The 11713-nt window shown below is 39.8% G+C and overlaps 1 protein-coding gene across 2 annotated transcripts; it reads left to right on the top strand.

The window, feature by feature from the left end:
• The first annotated feature begins 230 nt into the window (after positions 1-230).
• Positions 231-11466, top strand: fam219aa (family with sequence similarity 219 member Aa). Of its 2 annotated transcripts, none has more exons than XM_030730082.1 (6): positions 231-473; positions 5062-5158; positions 5771-5864; positions 6512-6592; positions 8084-8138; positions 8637-11466. In XM_030730082.1, exons 1-6 carry the CDS (start codon positions 414-416, stop codon positions 8793-8795), a joined length of 546 nt encoding a protein of 181 aa, XP_030585942.1. In that variant the 5' UTR covers positions 231-413; the 3' UTR covers positions 8796-11466. The 2 variants fall into 2 exon arrangements, with proteins under 2 accessions (XP_030585942.1, XP_030585941.1); XM_030730081.1 differs by having other exon boundaries at positions 8084-8159.
• Positions 11467-11713: the final 247 nt, after the last annotated feature.

The following is an 11713-nucleotide window of genomic DNA, read 5'->3' as shown; positions in this document are numbered from 1 at the left end:
TTTAAGTAAGGACAGCTTATTATGGAAAGGCAAAGGTGGGCGCAAACAAGTGCATTTATACGTTCGCTGAAAAAAATAAATTAATAAAAAAGTACGGGCTTGTATGAACATCTCTTTTCGATATTCTAATTGAAATAAGCGAATTTGGTTCGCGGCGTCGCTCCCAGTGCGGATCTTCTCTGCGATTGGACGGATTTTTTTTTTTTTTGCCATGAATAATTTATAGACCCGGAAGTGGGGCGGTACTGCTGTTTTGCTGTCGAGTCACCTCTGTCAGGATGGAAGAAAACGAGCTGCTGTCATGCTGATTAACGAAGGATGCCGACAACAGACCGTCACAAACCTGGGATAGTTCGTGTAAATTCGACGTTTAGCTTAAATCGCCGCATCGTTTTCTGCAACGCTTCGGCAAAATGATGGAAGAAATCGACAGGTTCCAAGTGCCTCCAGTTAACGGAGAGACACAGCCTCTGGTAAGAGACGAGAAAAAAAAAACGCATGCAAATCAGTTTTTAATGTAGGCAAAAGGCAACGTTTTACTGTCGCCTGTGTGCTTTTATACTGAGAGCCGTCACGTAATCTGCCCCTGGGCTAGCCGATAACAATTTGGAGCTTTGGGACAGGCTGGCTGGCTCTGTGGGATGGGTGTAAATCCACCATCTATAGCTGGAAAGGAAAGCGTTTATTGCTTTATCTGTAATGTAATTATATTAGCTTTACATTGTGATAGTTGAACAAGCCCGTTACTTTTTTTTTTCTATCATAGTATTATAGTAGAATCGTGATTCTCTCAAATCCACGTCAGTTTGCGCTTGTTTACATCAATAGCTGACACAGCTCGCTCTTTTTACATTTCGTCATTTGGTGACGTCTTGTTTGAGTCGGGATGGGTGAGTCCAAATGATCGCGTGAATTGAAGCTCTGTGTCCATACCCGTACTGCGGACTGAGGTGGTTATAGTTGGCCCGAGTAGGCCCCTTTCTTGCATCTGTCACCCTCAGACAAGTTTCAGACTTAGCAGAAAATTTTAAATAGATATATTTCAACACCAGCAACTCGTGACATTAATGTTTCTTTCTGCTTATAATGTTCTTTTTTCTCTAGATTTGAAATAGGTCAAAGGCTCTATTGATAAATTGAACCACTGACCTCATTCCCTGCAGTGAATTTTACTTGAATTTTTAAGAGCTTTTATTTCAGCAGTATATCACTGCCCAGTGATCCTCCTAACACAGCAGCCTTATTCTTCAAATGTGAAACAAAGCAACCTCAACCAGCTGCTCCCTTATTTATTTATTTATTTATTTTTTAAAGCGTTTGCCTTAGGGGTTTAGGCAAAAGCAGAGCTCCAAGTCTTAATGTTCATATTATATCCATGCTGTCCCAGGCTTTACTAACCCTGAGGCTAAAACTCAAAAATCACACAAGAACATACTTCCCTTGGTACAGAAAGTCTAGTTTGCTTTGTGCAGCAGCACTCGCCTTGCTGTATTCAGATCAGATCAAATCTGATCAGATCAGTCTGCTCTCATGTTTCATCCAGTTATATTTCTTCGTGAGGTCGAATCAGAGATAGGTCTCCTTGGACTGTGCAATACAGTTTCAGTGGTCAGCACGTGGCCTGAAATCACATAGTGTGTTTATTTTCATCTTTTAACTGTAAAAGGTGATGTTAGTTTAAAATACTATGGGCGGGTACCATATTTTACAGTTCAGCTCGCTGTCTCAGCCTCTGTGGCACATATGGCCGTGCATTTTAATGCTAATAACTTCATTGTGAGTGGGATGCTTGAATGCACATGGCACCTGCCTCTTTGTCAGGACTCAATTTCACACAAGTAAATTGGATTTATACAGAACTTTGTGCTGTTTGAATCATTTTCTATATGATATTTTTTCCTTCAGTGTAAAAAAGAAATCCTGAGAGCTTCCCTTTTTATGTTATTCAGCACAAGAACATCTGACAGCGATTACTGTAGGGCTACATCTATTTATGGCAGATTTCCCTGCAACACACTGAGACAGCAATCTAGTCATCACTGTCTTGCATAAGGAAAGCATTCAGTTCTTTTTAAAGGCCACCTGATGTATCATTCTTAGCTGCTATTGGCTAGTGGATGGCCACGATGCATAATCCTACCAATCGCTTGGTGTTTATGCCGTGTCAGCAACCTTGTGGCTCTTCATCATCACAGGCAGAAAAGAGGTTGCCAGCAGGAGGACAGATTGATAAAACTGATATATACACATCTCGTGTGTATGTGACCATGAGCGAGTGAATTTGTATGTGAATGCATGCTGAAGGTCAAGGTGATGGGCCGTGTTTTATTCTAATACATATATATTAATATGTTGCCCTAAGTGTCATAGGTCAGCCCTTAATTTTTTGGTGTTGGCTGTCAGCAGTCAGCACACGGTAATGAATCTGTATACTCTTATTGCATGCTTTAAATGGTCTAGTTGGCCTTAATCTCATCTCATTGCTTAGTGCCACATAGTGCACCCCAAAATGGCTCAATTCTAATTTGGGTTTAGAAACATTAAATTATTTGGGCCAACCATTTACCTGATATACTGTGTTCTGTGTTGTCATATTCCAGGGCTCGTTTCAACTTGTTTATTGTGGGTACCTGCTACTTGCCGTCTGTAATTGTGCTGTCCTATTTTAAAAAAGTGGCAGTAAATTCTGTCACAAACAACGTAATACCGAATCCCTCTGATTATTCACTGGTGGCTCCGCTGAAAAATTTCAAAAGGATTTATTTGACAGGCGGTGTGACCGTACATCATCACGGTATCTCTCTGTAGCGGAAGGAAAAGCCGGTGGGTGAGCCTGAGGATCTGAGGGAAGGGCCTGTCACAGAACAGAATATGTTTGTGCTTGTTATGGTGGGAATACCTCATCTGTGTGCTGTGATTTCACAACCTTTTTTCAGTGTGCGTATTGTATCCAATGTTGCAGCTCTCATTAATTATTCCAGTTGGGGGAAGAATGCTTCATCACCAGATGAAGATGAGGCTATTAAGGTGGATTAAGGCACACTGGTAATTTATCCCGAGCTCTTTTTGACAAGTGGAGAAAAAGATCAGCTTTAAAGGTTGGCTGCAGAAAATGCATGTAAAAGAAATTTGCCTTCTGCTCGGTCTTAGATACAAATTCCAAATAACTCTAACATGTAGTGTGGGCGGCTCCATCGTCTACTGGTTTTCACATTCGCCCAACAAGTAAAAGATCCCTAGTTTGATCTCAAAAAGAGACACAGATCCCTTTGGGGTTGCGTCAGGAAGGGCATCCAGCATGAAAACTCTGCTAAATCAAATATGTGGAGCTACCCGCTGTGATGACTCCTTGTGAATAAGGGAGTAGCTGAAAGCAGCTTTTTATCCAACACGTAGTGATTTGCTTATGACGTTTTACCCGGGAATATTGTTGGTGTTTTTTTTTTTTTTTTTCTTTTTAAACAAAATGGGGCCATTATTGTAACTGCGTATCATGACATCTGAATGTGTATATAAAATATATTTAAAAATAAATATGTTAATAAATAAATTTAATTACAGCCACATGTCCATCCAATAAGAGCAATTCAAAGTGATAAGTACAGGTAGTTTTGCCCCACTTTGACTCTCCTGAATGGCTCGTGGGGATGCTGGACAGCTGACTGTCTCGTCCCTGAGCCTGAGGTGAAAGGCTTCTTTTCTGTTAGATGTACAGCACTTTGGCCAGCAGCTATTGTTTTAAATGTGCCATATAAATAAACTTGACTTGACAGTTGATCCAGTCTGGCACCAGCTGTAGCCAACTTGTAGCTCTAAACTTGTCATTCCACACTGATTTTTTTTTTTTCACCTACAAACAGATATTTAACTTCAAAGCATTTGAATTAAAATTTGGCACCTTTATATATTTTTGCATGAGCAAAACCTTCATTTGTATAAATGCATACATTTTTATAAGGCATGAGATCAACATGCTGTTTGTCTGTTTTTTTGTCAGCAAGACCATACAAAAAATTTCCAGGCCGACTATGATGAAAGTTGATTGGGAGGTGGAGTTTTGGCAAAGGGAAAAACCCATTAAATATTGGTGCGGTTCTGCTTTACATTCTTAACAATTGCAAAATGCAGCATCAGGCGACCATGTTGTCTCCGACAGGCAGCTGGTTTGCACAATAATCTTTTTACTGTCTCTGCTAAATGCTCATGGCTTTCCCACAAGACCCACTGAGAATAGTTCATCTCTACTCATCTTTTAGAACTGACCTAAAGTGTCATAGTATCAGTCAAACATTACAGATTTACTTTAAATTGTTAAAGCATATTCAAGCAGTGAGCACACTCGATTCAGCCCTGTTATGAATTTTTAACTTTGTGTCGAATTTCAGCTCGAGATATTTAATTGCTTGGAGCATCCTTTAAATATAACACCCATTTCTCTGGAGAGAGTTCAAAGTTTTGGAAAGCCAAATGCCTGGTAGCCTTCGTTCATGTGGCCCACTGAGTCCCACACAGTGCAACAAGGAGAGGCCTGTGGGATCAAAATAAAGTGCAGCTCTGTGAGAAGAGCAGGCCAAGTGCGGCCTAGCTCCCCTCTCTCAATCTGGCTCCAACAGCAGCCCCCTCTGTTCTCCCACAGCCAACTCCCCATGCAATCACCACTTGCTCACACATGAAAGAGAGAGCCGCTAACATAGGCTGAACACTCAAGCCTATTGATGCTGCAATCCAGGCAGCGATAGAAGCCTGCAGGAGTCTTTCCAGGGTGCTTTACACGAGTAGGTTCTAAAGCAGGCTGATTTGCCAGCTTTGTTAGTTAGCAATAAATCAGATGATCACTCTTATCTGAATGAGTTGAGTGGATTTTGTCCAGTCTGACATACCTCAACAGTAAAGAGTTAAATTCCTGTCATATAAGAAGAAGCATAATGCTAATAAATATATATATGAGATTAAAAGAGTTAATAAGCTTTGTCTTGTGTGTGTGTGTGTGTGTGTGTGTGTGTGTGTGTGTGTGTGTGTGTGTGTGTGTGTGTGTGTGTGTGTGTTTTTTTTTTTCCCTAGGACCCAGCAGCATCTTCCACCTCAGAGGCAGAACCTGACACTAAGGGAGAGAGCGTAGCCCTGAACTACAAGCCTTCACCACTGCAAGTCCAGATAGGTATCGTAATCAACACACGGCAAATCAATACATGGCATGTCTTCACGTTTATCATTTAGCAATCAATGACCTTTGCCATGGGATACTGCAGTGTGCGGGTTTGATTTACTATATCATACAAGGTCAAAATGAGTGCATAAACATCCGGCAACATGTGATATTTCTTAAGTGTATTGTATGTTAGTGAAATTATGTTCCTTAGTATTGTAGTCTGGCTTAGCTTAACCTCAGCTTACTATTTAATAACTACAGGGACCAGCTGTCTGAAAGATGTTTGTGTTGCCACTTCTTGTTGACCTTGAAGTTTTTTTCTTTTTTTTGTGGCTAAAGAACCAATCAAAACTTGGCTGACTAAGACCCTTTAATCAGCTGTTATGGGACAGTCCTAATAGATGGCATATTAAAATGACTTTGCACCACACAGTTGCCTGGGCTCACTACAGTGTGGCATACGGTACTATATAGACTGCGTTTGGATAACAAGATTTTGACAAGAAAGCAGGAAACTTGATTTTTTCTTTTTTTTTGTAAATATTCAAGAAACACTGCCAGTTTTTTTTTTTAGCTTAATTGGTGCATTTACTGATGACCTCACATCCTGTGGTTGCCCAGAGAAACAGAGGGACCTCGCCAGGAAGGGATCGGTGAAGAATGGCACCGTGGGAAGTCCTGTCAATCAACAACCCAAGAAGAATGCCAGGACAAGGTAGCAGCTTCCACTGCCTGTTTGTTTCTCTGTTATGTTGACCAGCTCAGCCACAAATGTTACACTTTGCACTCATTAGCATCACAAGCAATATGTTTTTGCATCTTCAGTTCTCCATTCAGGCCTGAAACCCAAAGCAACTGAAATGCAAAACATGAGGACCGTGTGTCCTCTGAAATGGTTTTATTTGCTGCAGGGCTGTTTGGGATGCCATCAGACTCCCTAATGCTACAACAGAATGCAATAAGGCTTCTTAGAGAAGGGAAATTTGATGTTTTGTGAGTGGGAATGCTGATACAAGTTGCTGAGAGTAAACAAAGTGCAATCCACAGTATTGACAACTGTCTCATCTGTTTAATCCCACTCCCTGCTGGATTAGTGAAAATAAGAAAGGCTACCCACTGGTCTGAACCCAGATTCTCTGAGGCAGAAAGATAATCTGGCACTGCCTGCAGTCTGAATGCTGCAGATTAGCCTCAATTTTGGGGGAATGGGTGGCATACATATGACAAATATGATATGCTGTTGTTTTATTATTCTATGACTTCTACATTTGCAGCTATTGCAGGTAATGGGTGCTTCAGTAATAATGCATCATTGGTTTACTTCTAATATAGAAGTGTGCTGTTCTCTGTTCTCTTTTATAGACTGGTGGTGCCAAACAAAGGCTACTCCTCCTTAGACCAGAGCCCAGATGAGAAGCCTCTGGTAGCACTGGACACAGACAGGTCAGTACTGTACATGTGATCACATCAACCTGTATAACACAAAAAATATTTTCACAGACAGATCTGTGTATATTTTAGGAAGAGTGGCGATTAGCTAAAAAGAGAAACTGGCTTGTAGAACTTGTATTTTTGTTGGCCTCTCTCTGTCATGCCAGCACATTAATCCAAAGAGTAACTTGAGAGAGTCCCTAACAGACGGTATCCTAAAAAGGGGCAAAGCCTCTCCCAGGGCTCTGGATTAGAGGATAGCGGGGTGAGGATTTGGACAGGCAAAAACAGCTCAGAGAGAGCGCTCACATCCACCCTGTGGCAGCAGGACAGCATTTGACACAGATGAGCCCCACCCTTTGCACCCCTTTATGTTGCTACATGTGGCAAACACTCTCTTGTCAAGTGAGCTCTCTGACAGCCAACAAAGCTTACATTATGCATTGCATCATATACTCTCTCTGGTGAGCTTGCTCTGACTCACAGTCTCACAGGATACCCATTTGTTTATTGTCCACATTTTAGATTCATGTACATGCTCTTTATCTATCTATCTATCTATCCATCCATCCATCCATCCATCCATCCATCCATCCAAAATACTTAAACTTCATATATAACTGAACAAAAATTGCAAAAAATATTATTTCTAATCATTTTTAATGACATATTTTTGCATTGTCACGTACATGGTCCAGTAATTGTTACTAAAAGTCTCTCAATCAAATGCGTCTCCATGTCTCTGCTGTTGTCTGTCCAGTGTCACTCAGCAGTGTAACACAACCTAATACAGATTGTCTCGTATTACCGTCATTTGACACATCTCACAGACCATTTACCAGAGATGCCGTTTTGCATTCTAATGAATGTTTTTAGATCATTTCTGTTCCTTTTTCTCACTGCAGTGCTGATCAAACACGTAATCAGCAGTTGTACTTTGAATGTTTTAATTGTTTCTGGTCCTCTAAAACCACCGCTGACTCTGCTGAGTGTAGCGCAGTTATAGAGGCGCTGATTATGCTGATGATCAAATCTTGTGAACACATACCTCATCATGGATGAGTGATACTCATCAGGCGGTAATAAGCGATTTAAGACAGCTTCGACTAATCAAGAGAATTTAAGATAAAAATAGAAAAAAAATGTTTATGTAAGTTCCAATAGCTTGGAAATTTCAGCACTTTATAATCAATGTGCGTGTCTCTTCAAGTGTTAGATTTCAGCTGAATCTAACAGCTTTAACTAATCACAGTTTTCAGCAGAAGAGAAGTACTGCTCGGATCGTGAAAACTACATGCATTATGTTGGATAATATCTTCTGAGGTTCTGGAGTAACAATAGACTGAGTTGCATTAAGGGAAATGTTGGATACATTACTTAAGACTCTTGAGCCATCATAGAAAACTGCAACCCCTACTGCTTTAATCTGGACCATCACTCCAACTTACTAATACATAGGACCCCATTTTTGGTGTCTAACTGCTGACATCTACTGTGTTACAGTGATGATGACTTCGACATGTCCAGATACTCCTCATCAGGATATTCCTCAGCCGAGGTGAGATGTCTGAGGGACCAGGTATCTATACGCATATTATATTGTTTCACAGCATCCTGTGGTGACATCACAAAAACCGCCATGTGATCACATACTTCCTTTGTCACACCAGATGTCTGTGTATATGTGCGTCCATTTAAAAAAACGTATACTGGCTTCTCCGATCATTCATACTCACACTCACCTGTAATGACTTCTCTATAATTGTCATCCAAATTTATTTGATCCTCTTCGTTCCTTCCTCTTAGTGTAGAATATGTTCTTTTGTTTTTGCTTCTTGACTCAACCCATTACATCAATGACCTCATGGTACGCCACTTTATTTCTGCTTTCTGTGTATTTTTATTTATTTGGACTACAAAAATTCTTTTTTTTCTATATTCATCTATACTATAGATTTCTAGTAAGCAATTGCACTAAGAGGATTTTTCCTGTTCTTGGGATTTGACAGCATTGTCCTGAAGTACTGCTGATGCGTTATTTCTTTGGCTTTTACAGCAGATCAACCAGGACCTGAACATCCAGCTCCTGAAGGACGGGTACCGGCTCGATGAGATTCCAGACGATGAGGACCTGGATCTGATCCCTCCAAAAGCGGTCAATCCCACCTGCATGTGCTGTCAGGCTGCTCCCTCCACAGCCTGTCAAATCCAGTAGCACTAACCCCAGATTCACAATCTCCTCCCTGGCACATGTATTGAGGCCAACTACTGACCAGAGTGGCAACAAGGAAGAAAATTACTGGCTGACAAAGGCACAAAGGGAAAAACAAGGGTTTATAAATGCTAAAATTGAATATGTACGATATCTGTGCATGTTCCTCCTATGGTAGGATCTGTGCATCTTACTTCTGCGTTGGTTCAAAAGGGACTCGACTGATGGCAGAAACATTACCTCCAAGAGAAACATGTGACTTTTGCTTCTCCTTCATTTGACTTCCATCTCTTCGCTTGTGGATGTTCTGGCTTAAAAGGACTGTGGTGGTACAACAGTGGTGAAGAAGAAAAACAGTTAAATGAGATGATAGGAGCTCAGCCAAATACGTGTAATGGTGACAGGTTGTGAATACCTTCTCAGTGGCCCATCTAAGGAGATGACTTCTTCTCCTGGTGTATAACCGGTGGTCGTATACAAAGGACAAGAAGAGATTGGAAGCTCTGTGGTGGCCATTGTTTTTTTCTTTTTTTTCTTTCAGCCAGTCTGCTTTGTCTTCCTGTGTATATATGTGTCAAACGTGAAAATGATGTGTCCGATTAAGCCTAGGAACATAGTGCTAAACCATCAAGCTGCCGATAGAACACTAACGCTTACGCCAAGGTAGTGATCCAGATTTTTTTTCTTTTTTAATTTCACATGTTTATCTGTAACACAAAGATTGTACTGGGCCATTGTTTTATATTTAGTTAAAAGAAGCTGAAAAATGCATGTTGCCTGTTAACACTGTGCCCAGCTGACCAGCCTGCGCAAATAATTTATGAGTTTTTATTGACCCCTTTGCACATCCTTGTGCCGAGGAGATGTAACGCGTTAAAAAGCATAGTTAATCTTATTTAGGTTCACGTACTGTAATATCAGTAAATCTAGTGAAACCATTCTGATAATGTCAGCTCATGAGTTAGCGTGTACTTAATGTGTGTTTGTCTGCATTAGCCTCCCTCAGTGACAGTTCACATACACTTAGGAAAGTAATAGAAAGAGAAGGGCTTAGAACTGTGTGTGATACACTGGTGGGTTGTAGTTTTGGTCACACATACTGGCTTCTGAAGGATGTTGAAGTGACTCCATATTGCTTATTATCTTTTCCCTCTATTTTTTTTTTTTTGCTTTTTATTTTGTGTCTTTATTTTAAAATTTTTTTTTTTTTTTGTAAAGTAAGAAATGTGTTAATATTCCCTGAGTAACAATGTAACTAATTTATCTGATGTGGGGACAGAATCTGTACATGTAGCGTCAGACGCAGCAGCGTGTTTTCAGTGCTTTATGCCATTCAATATTTTCGAGTTCAGTAGGATTTGATCTTTGTTGTTTAAATGTACTGAAAGAGCATTGTTTTTCTTTATTTAAAAAAAATGTTTTCATTACTCTGAAGATTTACGGAACTCTACAGATATCATCTTTTTTTTTTTTTTTTTTGTGGTTGATGGTAACAGTCGCTTGAATGATAATCGACTCTGAAAGAAGTCACTTCACTTCTAAGTATGTGTGCACTTTACATTGCATTGCGGTGTATAGTAACAAAAAATAATGTCTATTGTTCAAGGAATTACAAATACTGTGTGCAGCCACAGTGAAGAGCCTCATTTTGAATATCTTTTAGATATGCGACTGTGTTTCTGTCAAGGCTGACAATTTCTTTTATGGTTTTATGTGTTGATAATGAACGTCTGCAAAAAGCAGCAGAAACAACTCTAAAATATTGATGTGATTGGGGAATCGGTGTATAATGTTTACCTCCTAAAGGACTCTATTTTATTTTTTTATTTATTTTTTAAAAACTTTTTTTTAAAGTTTGCAGTGGTGCCAGATCTACAAAACTAAATGTACAGTATGGGAGGTCAAGATAAGAACCTTTGCATTGCACAATATACAGGAGTAGTACTGTATTTATAGCATAAAACAACTAAACCTTCATTGGATAGAGAAAATTAAACTGAACTGTTTATCAGAGTTAACAATCCAAATAAAAATCTGAGCCAATAAGAAAATATTGCTTATCCCCATTAACCCCGATAGAGCCTCAGTGTTGCTGCAGCATTTGGTTCAGACAGGTGCACACAAGTCTAAAAAGAATTTACATTTTGCAAAAAAAAAAAAAAAGTGCCATGTATTTAGACAACTTGCAAAAAGTAGAAAACTCCATAAACAGCACAGTAGGTCATTTGAAGTGTCACCAGTGTAGCTAGTAGGTGAGGTGATAAATGCAGCGTTAACATATATGATGAGGGAGTGACTGTGTGATTGACTGTGGAGCTGCATTTTTAATTTTTTACCATTAACATCATCCTAATGGATTTTCACACAAGTCATCACAGTCGTCTTCTATTGAGTGCAATACTTGTGGCTAATGTACAGATTAAGGTGTAGCTGACTTCTTCACTGACTTCTTGAGTTTAGAGTAATTTGTTGTAACTGAAGCTATTTATTTGCAGTTGTGTGTTTGTCATTTGTTTTCATGCGTGGGGAAATAATTAATACGCAGACTGAAGCTTTTTATTTGTCCGATGCTTGTTATGATGATTATGAACAGGTTCCATTTAGATTTTAATAGTGTTAAAGTTCTGTGTTTAGTACAACATATCAAAAAAATAAATATTAGATATCTCAAGTTTGATGGTGCCCTGTGCCTCTGTAATATCCAATTAGGTTCTTTAACTCCTATAGACTCAGGCAATTGTCCCTGCAGGAGACGAAACAAACAGCGACTGGATGGAACAGTTTGCTTGCCTTCCCCTCAGAGACTCTGCTGATAATGGGTGATTGCCTACTGAAGTATATGACATTACATCCAAGACAGGCAGGATGGGGAGTGAGGAATAGATAGATGGAGGAGTAGTGAGTGTGGGGGGTTGGGCATT

This window comes from Archocentrus centrarchus, chromosome 5 (assembly GCF_007364275.1).
Source record: "Archocentrus centrarchus isolate MPI-CPG fArcCen1 chromosome 5, fArcCen1, whole genome shotgun sequence".
NCBI classification, from domain to species: Eukaryota; Metazoa; Chordata; class Actinopteri; order Cichliformes; family Cichlidae; genus Archocentrus; species Archocentrus centrarchus.
This window is presented reverse-complemented; position numbering and strand designations above follow the sequence as displayed.

Bases quoted from the DNA above. Each gene is read 5' to 3' on its own strand.
- fam219aa (XM_030730081.1), top strand. From the start codon at position 414: ATGATGGAAGAAATCGACAGGTTCCAAGTGCCTCCAGTTAACGGAGAG. The intron at 5,159-5,770 runs GTATCGTAATCA...GTGGTTGCCCAG, and splicing joins ACCACTGCAAGTCCAGATAG to AGAAACAGAGGGACCTCGCC. The intron at 8,160-8,636 runs GTATCTATACGC...TGGCTTTTACAG, and splicing joins TGAGATGTCTGAGGGACCAG to CAGATCAACCAGGACCTGAA.